Genomic DNA, 17,252 nt, shown 5'->3' with positions numbered 1-17,252 from the left:
TCAGACAATCCATTGTTGAGTGTTTGACCATTACTGCTGTGGGGACACTAGGTAGGTCCAGAAGCACTACTTCCTAAGGCACTTAGTCTACAGATGCCTCATTCTCCATCTGCCTCAGGTACCAAGAGAAAGTAAAGGACAAGTTATCCTGATGAATGCACTCTTTTGGTTGAGAAGACCAATAGAGTCCATGCTCTAGTGTCTAATGAGCAGCTTCATCCATTGGCACTGCCCGTAACCTACATACACGTTGTTGAGACAGAGCTACTGGCTCTTGCTTCAATCCTGCTTTTGTTTTGAACAGTCTCTGATTTATATTTGCTTCCTTTTTTGCTCTTGGCATCCGAGAATAAAGATGAAGTTTTAGAGAAACAAGACTATGGTACAGTCCCTTATTCTAGCTCCATATGGAGAAGCGTGACACTCTGTATACTTGGGGTAGCAAAGAACTGGTATATTGCTAATCAGTTGTGCCAGCATGTTGTTAGTTCTCCATGACATGGTTAATAGAAACCAGAAACGTGACCGCCAGCCACCCGTGGCACTCATCTGCAGTCCCAGCTCTTGGGAGGCAGAGGCAGGCAGGTCTACAGAGTGAGGCAGCCAGGGCAGCCAGCACAGGATGATGGGGTCCTGTCTGATGGAAGAGATGGGGCAGGAAGGAGACAAGCTAGCTCACTCTCAAAATAACTGTGCAAAGGGCCTTTGGCGCTAAAGCGACTGGGGTAGCATTTTTCTATTTGGTTTTGGTAGGACAATGATGAAAAGAAGGAAATGGAAACTACTATGATTTGCTCACCAGTATATACACCAAAATCTTGGTGATTGTTGTCATGGGATTCCCCAGGTAGTAGTTGTTGGGATGAAACTAAAATGAAGGAAATTGCTGAACCTTGCATGCATTTAGTAAGAAGCAGTAAGTGCTCAGGAGAGGGGCTAAGGAGATGGTTCAGTCTGTACAGTGTCTGTGCAGTCATGGAGATCTGACTGTAGAACCCCACACCTTTGGAAGAACTGGCCATGGCAACACATCTGTAGCCCATCCCAGGAGTGAGCTGGAGACAGGCAGAGCGGCCATGGGGCTTATTGGCCAGAAGGCTAATGGAATGAGTTAGTTATCCAGATTTGCTGAGAGTCTCAGAAAATAAGGCAGAAGGTAGGGAGATGATCAGTGAGGCAAGACGTCAGCCACCAAGCCTGAGAGCCCGATCCCGGGATTCACATGGTAGGAGAGAAGCAACCACACCTCAAGTTGTCCTCTGACCTACACACACACACACACACACACACACACACACACACACACACGAACACAAAATAATTGAGTAAAATGTAGTAATTTGATTCCCAGCATCTGCACTTGTTGGCTCACAACCGCCTACTCCAGGGGATCCTCTCTTTTGTTTGCCATGGACATCTGTACACTTGTGGCAGGCACACAGAGCAGGTGCACATACAAACAAAAAATAAATCTCTAGGGGCTGGAGAGATGATTCAGTACTTAGGAGCACTGGTTGCTCTAGTAGAGGACCTGAATTCAGTTCCCAGCACCCCGATGGCTACATATGACCATCTGTAGCTACAGTTCCAGGGGATCTGATGCCCTCGTTGGGCTTTGTGGACACCAGGCACATACGTTGTATACATATATTTATATAACCAAAACATTTTATACATGCATCTTTTTTTTTAAGGCAAGATAAAAGTTTTCAGGTCAACAGTGAGGCATTCTGCCATTTCTGATCACAGGCAATCTTTTTTTTTTTTTTTTTTTTTGAGACAGGTTTTCTGTTTGTAGCCCTGGCTGTCCTGGAACTTTCTCTATAGACCAAGTTATCCTCAAACTCAGAGAGCCACCTGCCTCGGCCTCCTGGTTGCTGGGGTTAAAGGCATACACTATCAATACCCAGTGTAGACAATGCCTGCCATTCTATTACAAACAAGAGCAGAAGAATCCCTTTCTCAGTAGTTTTGTGCCTCACTCAAGGCAGTAAGGTTGTAAGTTAAGTACAGTCAAACCCCTGTCCCTTTCTACCAAGTCCCAATCATATATTTTGTCTTCCTGACATCAGTCCTTAGCAACAGAGGCATCTGTTGTTCTCAGAAACCAAGATGGAATTTCCACAAAACAATTTGGACAGAGTATTCACTAACCTTCGAACCCCTGGAAAGCAATCACAAGTAGTCCCTCCGCTGGCTTCGATGCATGCTGTCTGGAAGACCTGTGGAGTTTATCCATGGCACTGGCCCCTCCGCACCACTTTCTACCAACAGTTAACTTCTAGGAATCCTCTTGTTTTAAGAAGTCCCAGAAGTTGCTGCCACCCTTCTGTTGCCCCCCATTTCCTGCATGTGTGAGGTCCCTGCAGGCTGTGGAAAAGAAGCCACAGTCAGTCTCAGTACTGTGTGTGTCGCTTCCCATTCGCCCCGGGTCACTGTGTTGAAGTAGCTGCCAGTGCGCTGCCTCTCAGATTTGCCTCTGTGCCCTTTGTGACTACACTGGACCTTGTTCTGTGCTCCCATCAGATCTTGATTGGCCAACCAACTAACATGAAGTCAGTGTTCACACCCCTCCCCCTCTTCTTTGTTAGTGAGAGAATAAAAAAAGGAACTCTCTCTCTCTCTCTTGGCCCTTCTGCTGAATTGGGGGGCTGGGGGGAGGTCCTCTGACCACTGTGGTTTCTGCAGGGGAAACCGGGAAGGGTTGAGCCGCACCTCAAGCAGTCGACAGAGCAGCACAGACAGCGAACTCAAATCCCTGGAACCACGGCCTTGGAGCAGCACAGACTCCGATGGCTCTGTCCGCAGTATGCGGCCACCTGTCACCAAAGCCAGCAGCTTCAGTGGAATCTCCATCCTCACCCGTGGTGACAGCATTGGCAGCAGCAAAGGCGGCAGTGCAGGCAGGCTCTCCAGGCCAGGTACAGTAGCTGCTCTCCTTTCACCTCACACCCTCCCTGCTTGCTTGACTTTCGCAAAATATCGAGCACTTAACTGTAGGTGAAACATCTGGGTCACTGCAGTCACTTGGAAACTTAACAGAGGAGAGGAAATCTGACTTCCTGGAGCTAGTGCCCATTTTTTAAAAATCTGTTTGTCTATCTGTTTGTCTGTTAGGTTTTCGTGGGTTTGTTTGTTTGTTTTTGAGACAGGGTTTCTCTATGAAGTCCTGCTTGTCCTGAAACTCACTCTATAGCCCTTTTGTCCTGAGTGCTGGGATGAAAGGCGCAAGCTACCACACTTGGTGCCATTGCTCACTCTTTTTTCTTTTTCTTTTTTTTAAGATTTATTTATTTATTTTATGTATATGAGTACACCATTGCTCTCTTCAGACACACCAGGAGAGGGCATCAAACCCCATTACAGATGGTTGTGAACCACCGTGTGGTTGCTGTGAATTGAACTCAGGACCTCTGGAAGAGCAGCTGGTTCTCTTAACCACTGAACCATCTCTCCAGCCCGCCATTACTCATTCTTAAATCTAGTTGCATCTTTGATTTTTCTTTCAGACTTTGGGGTTTTGTTTGTTTCTTTTGTTTTGTTTTGTTTTTTGTTTTGGGGGTTTATTTGGGAAGGAAAAAAGGAAGAAAGGAAGGTTGGTTGGAGTTTATTTTGTGTATTATCTGTCATAGATTTTAGCCCAGAGCAAGGTTACATGATAAGATGTAAATGACAGGTGCTTTGATTCTGTGCCCCATGGAACTATAAAGGATGACAGTTTATAACCAATCAGTAGTAGCCAGAACTTACTGGATACATCCTGCTACCATATCCTGCTGCCCTTGCTTTTCTGGAATGTAGTTGCTAGGAAGAAGTGGAGCCTCAGGGTGAGAATGACAGCCTGTCGCCACTGCTCAGTGCACTGAGTTGCCCTCTGTGCCTGCTGCGGCCTTACCATGTGACCTCGACATCATTGCCCCTGAAAGAAGGTCATGAATCCCACACCACAAGAACTATAGGTCTTATCTCCAGGAGGCACCAGTTGTGGTGAAGCCTTTTGCTTCTGTTAGATTTCTCCTGCCCTTCTCTGTTATCCCCTTTTCTAATACCACTGCCTCTGCCTTTAAATAGGCCCTCATTTTATTAAATTATGGTATTAGCTCCATGACTATCTCTCCACTCTGTTCTAAGCCATTTTCAGAGCAAATTTACTAATCTAAAACACAGATCTACTCACTTCCAGTCCCCTCCTAAAAATGTTCATGTTAGAGTCAAATAGATAACTCAGAAGGTAAAATTCCCACTGTGCAAGCATGAGTTTCCTCTCCAGCATCTGTGTGAAAAGCCAAACATAGTGGCTGGAGAGATGGCTCAGCAGTTTAGCAGTTAAGAGCATGTTCTTAACTTGTACTTTTTCTTTTCTTTTCTTTTCCTCCAATAATTTAATTTTATATTCACTTTATATTCCCATTGCAGTCCCCCTCCTTCCAGTCCCACCTTTATAAGTCCTTTCCCCCATTGCCCCTCCCCTTTTCCTCAGGGAGTGCCCCTTGGGTACCACCCCATCCTAGGACATCTAGCTGCAACAGGACTAGGCACATCCTCTCCCACTGAGGCCCAACCAGGCAGTTCAGTTAGGGAAAGGGGATCCAGTGGCAGGGAACAGAGTCAGAAACAGCCCCTGTTCCAGTTGTTAGGAGAAACCACATGAACACCAATCTGCACATTGCTACAAATATGTAGGTGATCTAGGTCCAGCTCCTGCATGCTTTCTGGGCCCAGATTAGTTGATCCTGTAGGTCTTCTTGTGATGTCTTTGATCCCTCTGGCTTGTTCAATTCTATCCTCAACTCTGCCACAAGAGTTCCCAAGCTCTGTCTGATGTTTTGACTGTAGGTTTCTGTACCTGTTCCATCTGCTGCTGGATGAAGCCTCTCAGGAGACAGTTATGCTAGGCTCCTGTCTGCAAGCAGAGCAGAGTGTCATTAATAGTGTCAGGGGTTGACTCTCTTATACGGGATAAGTCTCAAGTCAGGGTATTCATTGGTTGACTATCCCTGCACATCTTGTTAGGCAAGACAAATTTAGGATAAAGGTTTTTGTGGGTGTCCCCCTCATTCCTCTGGAAGTCCCACCTGGCTCTGGTAGGAATCTCAGCTAGGGTCACCCCTATAGGCTCCCCATACCCCCCCTCCCAGAGATGCCCCCCACTTATTTCCATTCTTACTCCCAGCCCTGTCTGCGCGCCCTCCCCATACCTGACTGCCATCCCCGTTCCCCTCCTTACCCCTTTCCTACTCAGTTCCTTCTCTCCACCCACCTCTCCTGAGTGAGACTCTCGCATCCTCCCTCGAGATCTCCTTATTACCCAGTTTCTTTGAGTCTGTGGAATGTAGCATGGTTATCCTGTCCTTTATGGCTAATGTCCACTTATAAGTGAGTACATACCATACATGTCTTTCTGGCTCTGGGTTCGATTCTAAGCAAGCACCCACATGGTGACTCACGAACATCTATAAATCCAGTTCTAGGGGATAAGATGTTCTCATTTAGTCTCTTTTGGCTCTAGACACAATGTATGGCACAGATAAATAATGTTCAGGCAAAACAGTCACACATAAAATACAATTACTTCAAAAAGAAAAATTTTTAAAAAGCTAAGCATGATGGTATGCACTTAACAATCCCAGCACTGGGAAGAGAGAGACAGGAGGCTCTCCAAGGCTCACTGGTGAACCAGCATAGCTGAGCCAACAAACCCATAAAGCAAGGTGAGTGGTTCCTGCAAAATAGCACCCATTGCTGACCTTGGGGACACACACACACACACACACACACACACTCTGGCACATACATGCGCACACACTCTCAAGTTCATGGTTCTATATCCCCTATATAAACAGGGCATGGTGGCAACCTGTGAAGCTGAGGCTAATTTTTAAAAACACATCCTCCTCCAGCTCTCCAGCCATTTCTTCAATATGACATTAGCTTTGTCCCCTCTCAATCTGGTAAACTTTTAGTTATTCCTGAAATGCACCTCTTCTCCTAATGTCTCTTCCTCAACCCTCTGGGGGGCTCCTGCTTCCTCAGCTTCTCTTTCAGTATGTCACTCAGCTTTGGTGATGGCACTACCAGTTCTCTATCTTCTTACCAGACTTTAGGAGCTAGCCAAGGGCCATACCGTAGCTCATTGCAGAAGCCCTCTTGCATGCATGCATGCGCATATATATATATATATATATATATATATATATATATATATATATATATATGGTATGCTGAACCAGATAAACCCTATAAACCCTATTCTCCTTATTTAAAAAATGTGCTGTGTGGGGCTGGTGAGATGGCTCAGTGGGTAAGAGCACCCGACTGCTCTTCCGAAGGTCCGGAGTTCAAATCCCAGCAACCACATGGTGGCTCATAACCATCCGTAACAAGATCTGACTCCCTCTTCTGGAGTGTCTGAAGACAGCTACAGTGTACATACATATAATAAATAAATAAATCTTTAAAAAAAAAAAATGTGCTGTGTGACTGCACAGATGCCTTAGTGAGCCTGGAAATGGGAAAACCTGCCGGGTAAAGGTTGTGTTTGTGGGATAGGTATGGATGCTGGAAGATGGAAGTTGTTTTCTTAGCAGCTTTCATAAAGGATGGTGTCACATGAGTGGGGAGGCAGTAAGGAGAAGACAAGGTCCCTAGTGGGCAGGAATCTCTGAAGCCTCATGTTTTAAGCCATCCTGTTATGAGACACAGATTGGTTTTAGACACCGCAGGGGAGATGCTTCAGCAGCTGCACGTGTGCAAGCAGTTGTTTGGTTGGTTGGGTTTTGTTTTTATTGTTTTTTGTTTGTTTGTTTGTTTTTGAGATTGGATTTCTCTGTGTAGCCCTGGCTGTCCTAGAACTTACTATGTAGACCAGGCTGGCCTCTAACTTACAGAGATCTGCCTGCCTCTATCTTGTGAACAGATTTCTCAACCTTTCTAATGCTGTGACCCCCTTAATACAGTTCCTCATGTTGTGATGACCCCCCATCCATAAAATCATTTTGTTGCTACTTTATAACCATAATTTTGCTAGTTATGAATTGTAGTTTAAATAGCTGATATGTAGATAGCAACTTCTATGAAAGGGTCGTTTGATAACCACCCCCAAAAGGGCTTGCGATCCACAAGTTGAGAACTGCTGCTCTAGAACATTTTGTTCAGTTCTCAAACCAGGCATTAACATTCGAGGTGTCTCTAAGCGGTCAGCAGAAGAGCTGCAGTACAGCGCTACCCTTGCGTGGGTCTTGGGGCAACTGTGGGGAATTGGGAAAAGGAAGTGAACAGAAAGGGCGAAGACAAAGTAAACTCCTGCAGCTGGGCTCTTCCGTGCCATTGTGCTCTGTATTCACAACTTTGGGTGGGTCTCCTCTTTGCCTTAGGCATGGCACTAGGTGCCCCAGAAGTGTGCAGCCAGGCCACCTCACCCCAGCCTGTCCGGGGTCTCCTTCCTTGTACTGCCCAGCAGCAGCCACAGCCGCAACAGCAACTTCCTGCTCTCCCACCCACTCCTCAACAGCAGCCACCCTTGAATAATCACATGATTTCACAGGTGAGTGTGAAAGAAATGGTGGCCTTACTTCTAGAACTTCACTGACTTGGAGCAAAGGGTGCTGGCCACCATTTCTTATTTGTTAGTTGTCGGGAGGGCAGGACAGGGGCAAGTGTTTGGCTGAAACATTCCTTTCATTGTTGTGTTCTGTTGAGACAAGATGTCATGAAGCCTATGTTAGCTATAAAGTTTAGGCTGGGGGCAGCCTCAGCTGATGTCCTGATGTCTTCCCCCCACTTCTCAGATGCTGGGATTGCAGATGTGCACTGTCACACTCCGCTAACCTGAGAACTCTGTTGTATATTTATTTCTTCCTCTTCTAATGAGACAGGGTCTGTCTGTGTAATCCTGGCTGGCCAGGAACTGAGTCTACCTGCCTTTGCCTTCTACGTGTTGAGAATTGAAAGGTGTGTGCCTGGCAGTTGACCTCTGGTTGTCTGAGAATTTGTGGCTCTTTTACTCCAGGTTGTGTTTCTGCTGCACCCTTTAAAGTCCTCTGTAAATTAACAAAGTCATTCTGCTCACTGTATCTATGTGTGAATAAAATATCACAGTTTCAGGCCTCCCAAAGGCAGAGACCAGCCAGGTGGCATGGCACATGCTGTAATTCCAGTCCTTGTGAAGCTAAGGTAGGAGCATAGGCAGGGGCTACAGAGTGAGTCTGAGCTCCGTGAGCTGTAGAGTAAGAGCTTCCTTTAAAGGCAAAACTTGCTGGGCAGTGGTGGCCATTGCCTTTACTCACAGCACTCAGAACACAGAAGAAGGTAGATCTCTGTGATCAAGGTCAATGTGGTCTTCAGAGTGAGTTCCAGGACAGCCAGAGCTACACAGAGAGACCTTGGTTGATGTTGCTGTTAACCAAGGTTTGAGAAATCTTGTGCTTCTGTGCAGACCATGAAAGCCATCAGCCTGAGTCAGCTTTTCTGTCAATTGAATCTTCTGAGCACAGCGCTCTCCTGTAAGCAGAGCTCTTCATGGCTAGAGTCCCATGTCTAACCTCAGATACCCTTTGTAGTCAGAAGCCCTTTCATCTCCACTCTTTGCTCCCATCTTGACGTTGTTTTACCTGCCAGGCTGCCTCCCTCCCTGCCCAGTCCAGCATGGCATCTCTAGGGCAGGAACCCTGCCTGCCGACTCTTACTGCAACCTGATATGCCGTGTTTGGTTGATATCCATGGGAGGTCTGCCCTTTTCTGAAGAGAATTGGAGGAGGAATGGATGGGGAGGGGTAGTGGGAAGGTTGGGAGTAGGGGCTGGGAGGAAAGGAGGGAGGGGAAACTACAGATGGGATATAATAACAATAATAATAATTTTAAAGAATCAGTTCCCAACCTGGTCAGTATGAACTGGAAACTCAGCTGGGAGGATCCCAGGATGCCCTGTTAGGTCTTGTTCATACTAGCTCAGGCCTCTGCTAAGACATGCTTGGGTCCATTGCTCTCCCTGTGAGTGGGTAAAGTATTCTCCTCCAGCTGACCCCCAGCCTTCCATCTCACTTGCTAAGGTCCCAGCATTTTGTAGTTCTTTTTCTCTGAAATGTGTATATTTTAATAGTCTTGGTCCCCTTTTTCCCTCTTAGTCTTTTGTCTTTTCCTTCTATCTGACATCCACACTTAAAACACAGCAAGAATGGAGAAGGGGTGAAGAGATAGAAGAATGACCATTTGGGACTAATGTTTTGAAGTAAATGACAAGTGATAAGCTCTAAATTCCAGCCCTCTACTCCCCTGCTCCTGGATTCTGCCGTTGAGTGGAAGGGCTGTTGGTATGGAGTGTGGTGTTGGGTTAGATGCTATAGATTGGGGGTTGAAAGGTTTCCGTCCTCTCAGAAATGTACCCTGGGAGTTAATCATAACCACAGCCCCCAACAGTCTTGCCCCGGGTAAGACTCACTGTCATCTAATATTTGTCCTGCCACAACCTCTTCTTACTTCAGCTCTTTTCTTCGTCCTTCTGTGGGGTTGACTCCACCCCTGAGCCTCTCCTTCCTCACCTCCATCCCTGCCTTCCTGCTCTCCTTGTCATTTTGTCCTCATGGCCGTCTGTACTGTAAGGCTGTGAAGTTGCACAGAAATAATCACTGTTTGGTCCCTCAAATAATATAGTAGTGTAGAAATGAAGGAAGAGACCAAATCAATATATGCTACTGTGTTCTAAAGCTTTTAGAAAACTTTGGGAAAGGGATCAAAAGGCATTTGCCCAGTCCCAGACATTGTGCTGGCAAAACAAGACTCTCACTCTTCTTGGAACACTTCCTCTCACTAAGCAGAAATGACCTCCTGCACCAGTGATGCAGTTGGCACCAGGGAGTCAGGGGGAGGGTGAAGGCTCAGTGGCTGGGTTTTGTTGAGTTTAGACTGGAATGAATGTTACAAAGGAGCCCTGTTAACTCTGTAGCTATAGTGTCTACATATCCCAGAGCTATCATGTATCCCAGAATTCACCAGTAGGTGGCAACAGATGTCCTTTTGGTCTCAGAGAGATCCTGGTTCTGGACTTTGAGACCATCCAAGAAAGTAATGGTAGAATAACCAAAACCAAACAAAACCAAACCACCACCAACAACAACAAAATAGCAGTGGCAATATTGGAGAGACAGTTCAGTGGGAACGAGCACTGACTGTTCTTACAGAGGACCCAGATTTGATTCCTAGCACCTACATGGTGGCTCGCAACCATCTGTGGTTCTGGTTCCACGGGAACAGATACCCTCCTCTGGTCTCTGTAGTCACTGGAGACACAAATGGTTCATGTTATCCATGCAGGCAAACATTCATACACATTTAAAAAGAAGTGAGGGCCGGGCAGTAGTGGCGCATGCCTTTGATCCCTACACTTGGGCAGCGAGGCAGGTGGATTTCTGAGTTCAAGGCCAGCCTGGTCTACAGAGTGAGTTCCAGGACAGCCAGGGATCCACAGAGAAACCCTGTCTCGAAAAAAAGAAAACAAACAAACAAAAAAGTGAGGTCCTCCTTTACCATGGCCTTTCCTAGTTAAAGGAATCAGAAGCACATTGGCCTCCCACCTCCCTTCTCCTCACACCCTCCCCCAACCCCACAGAGAATCTTTATTATGTAACTCTAGCTGTCCTGAACTCCTGTGCAGACTAAACTAGCCTCCAACTCAGGCTGCCTCTGGCTCCCAAGTGCTGTGAAGGTGTGTGCCTCTATTCCTGGCTCCCTCTCCATTTAAAACGCACAAGTGTGTAGAAAATGAGCTGTTCTGCCACTTCACTGTTCAAAAGGCCTGACCCAGAGTAAGTCCTCTCCCAAGAAGTTTAGGAAAATAGAACCTGCAGTATTTGTAACTAACGTTGGACAGCGTGGACAGCAGTTACATTTAGAACACCATTGGCTTATAGGATGTCCGTGGAGCTGAGCTAACTTTCCAGGCTACAGCAATGTCCCTCTCCAGGACACTCAGGATTCTCAGTAACTCTTTAAAAATCTGCCAAGGTCCCCAGTCCATCCCCTCTGGGTCTCAAGCCATATCCTTGATTTCGCTCTGTGATCCAGGTGGGCCATTTGATTTCTCTGTGGCTTGGGGTTGAACCAGAGCCTTGCACTGCCAGGCAAGTGCTCTGTCCCACCCTTACTTTCACTGCTGTAGTCAGAAGTTACCCTGTCTCTAGATATTCTTTACGGCTGCCATGAAGCAGTGTCTCAGTGTTCTTTCCTTACCACACTCCTATCTCACCCTCCTGCACCAGGGGCTGCAGCTGGAGAAGTGATGAAGCGATCCAAAGGACTGGACAGGAAGACAGGAGGAAAGTATAGTTAGTTGATTTAGGACACTGTGTGTTCTCAGTAGACAGAGTCTCCTTCCTGAGCCTAGTGAAGGGATTAAGGGATAAAAACCACAGGCTTCTGGTTGTGCTTTACTCTGAGTTTGCCCCATTTGCTCATGAGGGCATTTTCATATTGCCCTCACAACTTGAACACAGAAAATCATGAATCAAGAATCTACGGATGGTTTATTCCTTTTCCTCCCTGTAGAGGGAGATGTCCCTGTGGGTGAGCACTTCCTCAAGGAGAACTGCCCTTGGGTGTGCACAGTAGCCCTCAAGTGGGCAGTTAGGGGGTGTTGGTGGAGCTCCTCAGCGATTGTGTGGTCAGCACAGAATACACCCTGGGAAGGTTGTGCTTGGACTCATCTTAGGCCTTGGCCCTGAGGGCCCTGAGATAACTCACAGCTGCAGAGTTTAAGTGGCAAATGGGGCAGGGGTATACTGGGTCTCTTCTGAGAGAGATATGGAAGTCACAAGCTATCCCAGGTTTGGTGGGCAGCCTGCTCAACGGCCATGTGATTCATGAGGATGTCTTGTATGATTAACGTGTTCCTTCCCTTCCCTCCACCTCCCTTTATGCTTTTTTCTTCCTCTCCACATGCCTCTGTGCTGCCCACAGCCAGTCCCGGCCCTGCAGCCCTCTCCACAGCCGGTTCAGTTTTCTCCAAGCTCCTGTCCCCAGGTCCTTCTGCCAGTCTCTCCGCCCCAGCAGTACAACATGGTATAACCACCACTCGCCATTTTGTCTTGTCCCTGTGTGGCCTGTATCTGTGGGATGTCTGGGTCAGTCTTTGATGGCCTTGCAAGCATGTGGTGCTTTTGGAAGACATATAGAAAGCTGTTTCTTGAGGGACCAGCACAGCATGCAAAAGATATAAGTGAATATAGGACAGGGATGGCGAGCTCCTGAGTGTGAGGAGGTATCTCACTAACCCAGGCCCTCAGCTCTGCTCTCTGTGTCCTTCATGTCGTTTTCTCCCAGTTTATTCTGTACAGAATTTTTCTCTCTGATTTCCTTCATTGCAGACTTCTCAGATACCAGTTTTAAAATGTTTACATCCTACCTGTCTCACCGTATGTTTATGTTCTCTTCAGAGGCATATACATGCTGTGTAGATTGTTTGTAAAGTGACTATAGTGGCTCACGCCTTTAATCTCAGCCCTTAAGAGGATGAGGCAGAAGGACTGCCCTGAGTGCAAGGCCAGCCTAGGCTACATAGTGAATTACAGTCCAGCCTGGGTGAGAGTCATATCAAAAATAGCAAAAATAAATTTTAAAAAATTAAAAATTATTTGCATACTAAATACAATACTTTACAATACAATACTTTGCAAATCTTATTTCCCTCACAGTTGATTATTTCACGGTGCTGACGAGCCCTTCCTTTTTACTTTATGTTACTCACACCTCATGGTGCTGACGAGCCCTTCCTTTTTACTTTATATTAATCATACCTCTCTGCTTTTTCACTAGAATCCCCTTTTCCCTCCTACCTCCTCTTATCTCCATTCTGAAAAGTGCTGGAATATGGACTTCAAATTAATCTGCAGTCTAGTCCTCTTGTCATCTATTCCTGACCAAGAAGGTAGCAAAACAGTTCCTGAAAGCGGAGTGGAACTAGAGGGCCGCATTGTCTTTTGGTTTCCAGTGTTTTCTTTTGGAAAAGAACTACTCTGATGTGTGTGTTTGTGTGTGAATTACTGTTCAGAGCACAGGAATCAGAAAAGGAAGCTAAGAAACTAACCTGTCACCATGAGTGAGAAGGCACACCCTCACTCTCTCGTGCTTAGGGAAGGCAGCTGAGAGAAAAGGCAATTACAGCCCAGCCAGCCAGCTTCTCCCTCTGGTTCAACCACGCACCCTGGCCTCCTTTCGGAGGTGAGAATTGGAAGTCGTTTTTTAAAGGGCAGGAGAACTCTAGGCTAGTGTCAAAGAACAAAGGTGGGAATGATCTGGGAAGGGAATATGGAGACAAGCAGCAGGAGCGAGCCCACAGTTCTTGGCTGTGGAGGTACAAGAGCCTTGCTGTCTGTCCGTGGTCTGTGAGGGTATGTTCTATAAGAACAGGATTTGTGACAAGGCAGGAGCATGAGGAATACTGGAAACAGAAAGAGTTGTATACTCTCTAATTCTTGCTTGTCCTATGTTCCTGTATGTAGGTGCCCCTATCTCCTGAGGAATAACTCTAGTAACAGCTGTGATCAGAACAGCCATTGTTACCATTTCACAGAGAAACTGTGCTTCTGGGTTTAGGCTTCGCACAGCTATCAGTTTAAAGTACCATGTCATAGTTTTGAGGTATGCATTTCTCAAGGCACAGGAACCAGACTATCCACAGATAGAGTAAGGAGTGCTGTACAACAGTGGTTCTCAACCTGTGGGTTGCAAACCTTTTGGGAGTGATATCAAATGACCCTTCCTCAGGGGTTGCCTAAGACCATTGGAAAATTTGCATCGAAATATACTTGCATTACAATTCTTAACAGTAGTAAAGTTGCAAAATTATGAGGTAGCAATGAAAATAATTTTGTAGTTGGGGGTGGTCACCACACCATGACAAAGTGTTGTTATTAAAGGGTAGCAGCATTAGGAAAGTTGAGAACCTCTGCTGTAGAGCATTGCTGTTTCTGTCTTTCTGTTCTTGGTTTTGGTTATTAGTATATTTGAGACGAGGCCTATGTAGCCCAGGCTGGCATAGAACTTAATATGTAGCTGAAGCTAATCTTGAACTCAGGATCCTCCAACTTCTACTTCCCAAGTGCTGAGATGACAAGCGTGTGCCACCCCATCTAGCTCTGTCTGTCTTTCTGTATTGAAGCCAAATGCATGAGGTTTAACACAGCCTCAGTCCCTAAGTCCCCTACTCTCTCAACAGGCAGAAGACCTCAGCAACCCCTTTGGACAAATGAGCCTTAGCCGCCAAGGTTCTACTGAAGCAGCTGACCCCTCCTCAGCTTTGTTCCAGCCCCCACTTATCTCCCAGCATCCTCAGCAAGCTAGTTTCATCATGGCTTCTGCAGGACAGCCCCTTCCGACTTCCAACTATTCCACTTCTAGCCATGCTCCACCTACCCAGCAAGTCCTGCCACCCCAAGGCTACATGCAGCCCCCTCAACAGGTAAACAGCCCCCTCCCCAACTGTTAGTCAGGGCATCAGTTGTCCCATAGCTCAGCCTTTCTTCCTCTAGTCTGGACAACCAGAAGAACGCTATCCTCATTGTTTACTCTAGACAGCTACCATTCTGCAGACAGTCTCCTTTCTGCACAACAGTGCTGTTTTACTTCAGAGTTGTACAGTCATCCTATACTTGTGAACCCAAACTATCTCCATTTACAAGTTTCTGAGTATCAGCCCTTGAGGCATTTAGTACATTTGGAAGTGTTGCAGCTGGATTAGAGAGACCTCTTACATCTGTTTCCTCTCAAAGATCCAGGTTTCTTACTACCCTCCTGGACAGTATCCTAATTCCAACCAGCAATATCGACCTCTGTCTCACCCGGTGGCCTACAGCCCCCAGCGTGGTCAACAGCTGCCTCAAGCATCCCAGCAGCCTGGTAAGGAGGGTGCTGCTGTAAGACAGCAGTGCCCAAGGAGGACAGGCCTGGGGAGAGGTGCTCCCATCTGCAGGGTTAAAGGGGAGGCAGGGAGTAAAACTATTAACTTTCTAAGAAGGGGCCTGAATCTATGGGGAAAAGTAAGGGTAGAGAAGGAATGGCGGTGAGAGCTGTGGGTTGGCCGCCTACACATTCACGCTGACGTCTTCTATGCCTTGACCATCCTTAGGCTTACAGCCCATGATGTCTAACCAGCAGCAGACGGCTTACCAAGGCATGCTTGGGGTCCAGCAGCCTCAGAACCAGGGCCTGCTCAGCAACCAGAGGAGCAGCATGGGCGGCCAGATGCAAGGCCTGGTGGTCCAGTACACTCCACTGCCTTCTTACCAAGTGGGTGCCTTCTGTGTGTGCAAAGGTCACTGAGGCCTTGTGAAGCCAAAAGGACAGGCTCCCCCTGCAAGCCCAGAGAGTCTGGAAGGATTTAAATTGTGGTTTCTATGCAGTCATATAAGCAACTGTGTGCTCAGGAAACAGTTGAGAACAAGTCAGAGCTCCTTCCTTGTGTCTGATATCTCAGGGTGGTATTTAGGGGAGAGACTGGGGTTGCTTTGTGAGTGTTTGCTTTGGCAGATGAGGTCTGCTGGAGGGGACTCCTGAGACGTGTGCCGGCCCAGTGATGGGCCTGTGGGTGAGCTCGGTGAGATGACTCTGCTCATGCTTTTCTCCACCAGGTCCCCGTGGGCAGTGACTCACAAAACGTGGTCCAGCCGCCCTTCCAGCAGCCCATGCTGGTTCCTGCCAGCCAGTCTGTGCAAGGAGGCCTCCCAGCTGGAGGTGTGCCTGTGTACTACAGCATGATCCCACCAGCTCAGCAGAACGGTACGAGGTGAGGACTGCTAGAGAGCGGGGTACATTTCCCATTGACCTTTAGCAGTTGCCATGCTGTCCTTTCATCTCCACTGATCTACGAAACCCAGTGTTGACCCCAACCAGTCTCCTGGACAGTGCATACATACAATCCCAGCAGCACTTGAGAGGCTAAGACATGAGGGTCACAACCCTAAGACCAGCCTGGACTGCCTGGTGAAACCCAGTTTCAAAAGTGTGTGTGTGTGTGTGTGTGTGTGTGTGTGTGTGTGTGTGTGTGTGTGTGTAGGGGTCATTCTCTTTCTCCTCATTGATTTGATATTTACATAGAGCTTTGCAGCAGGAACTGCCTGCTTCTAAGACACCGACCGGTTAGAACGACCCCAGGATTTGTTAGCCAGGCTCAGAACTGCAGGAGAGGGACTTACCATCATTGAAACAGCAAATTTTACAATGTGCTACATAATCCTACTGTAGAGAGAGTGCAGGTAGGCCACGGCTCGTAAGGGCACTGGAGTAGACGAGACATCTTGGAGACAACCTAGTACGCTACTCTAGTTTTGTCTTTGTTTCTTTGTAAGACTTTGTTTTGTTTTGTTTTTATTTTTAAAAACAGGGTCTTTCCTCAGGCTGGCCTCGAACTCATGGCCCCTGATTTATGGTTGCATAAGTAACCATGCCCTGGCATTCGCATACTCACACTTGAGCTCTCTCTGTCTCTGTCTCTCTCTCGTGTGTGTGTGTGTGTGTGTGTGTGTGTGTGTGTGTGTGTTCATGTGAGTATATGCCATGGTGGGGTGGTATATTCAAAAGGCAGAAGTGAATGTCGGGCCCCATAGAACTAGAGTTACAGGTGGGTGAGCTGCCTCAGGCAGAGCTGGGAGTTGAACTCTGCTCTCCTGAAAGACCAAAGAGCATTCTTAGCCACAGAGGACCTCTTCAGCCTCTCAGTGGGTTGGGTTTGCTTTTTGTTTCTTTATTTTGCTTTGGGTTTTGTTCAGTTTTTGAGTCAGGGTTTCTCTGTGTAGCCATGGCTGTCCTGAAACTTGCTCTGTAGACCAGGCTGGCCTCGAATTTAGAGATCCACCTACTTTTGCCTCCTGGGTGCTGGGATTAAAGGCATATACAACCACACCCCCTTTTTTGAAGATTTTTTATTTTATGTATATGAGTACACACTGTAGCTGTACAGATGGTTGTGAGCCTTCATGTGGTTGATGGGAATTTAATTTAGGACCTCTGCTAGCTCTGGCCCAAAGATTTATTTATTATTATAAATAAGTACACTGTAGCTGTCTTCAGACGCCCCAGAAGAGGGCATCAGATCTCATTACGGGTGGTTGTGAGCCACCATGTGGTTGCTGGGGTTTGAACTCAGGACTTTTGGAAGAGCAGTCAGTGCTCTTCACTGCTGAGCCATCTCTCCAGCCCCCTAATTTTTTTTTTTTTTTTTAAGTGAAGTAATCCAAGCTAGGAATCTTTTTTTTTTTTTTTTTTTT

General features: G+C 46.9%; 1 protein-coding gene across 16 annotated transcripts in view; it reads left to right on the top strand.

Moving 5' to 3' along the window:
* R3hdm2 (R3H domain containing 2) overlaps positions 1–17,252 on the top strand; it is a 119,296-nt gene that overhangs the window by 89,647 nt on the left and 12,397 nt on the right. For 12 of the 16 annotated variants that reach the window (XM_029542049.1, XM_021204455.2, XM_029542042.1 and 9 more), the window contains 7 exons: positions 2,689–2,921; positions 7,374–7,543; positions 11,950–12,051; positions 14,207–14,449; positions 14,760–14,886; positions 15,116–15,276; positions 15,618–15,772. In XM_029542049.1, coding sequence (XP_029397909.1) covers positions 2,689–2,921; positions 7,374–7,543; positions 11,950–12,051; positions 14,207–14,449; positions 14,760–14,886; positions 15,116–15,276; positions 15,618–15,772 — 1,191 coding nt within the window. The remainder of the gene's footprint in view (positions 1–2,688; positions 2,922–7,373; positions 7,544–11,949; positions 12,052–14,206; positions 14,450–14,759; positions 14,887–15,115; positions 15,277–15,617; positions 15,773–17,252) is intronic. The other 4 variants (XM_029542048.1, XM_029542051.1, XM_029542050.1 and 1 more) reach the window with 1 other exon arrangement.

Source organism: Mus pahari, chromosome 9, assembly GCF_900095145.1.
Source record: "Mus pahari chromosome 9, PAHARI_EIJ_v1.1, whole genome shotgun sequence".
NCBI classification, from domain to species: domain Eukaryota; kingdom Metazoa; phylum Chordata; class Mammalia; order Rodentia; family Muridae; genus Mus; species Mus pahari.
This window is presented reverse-complemented; position numbering and strand designations above follow the sequence as displayed.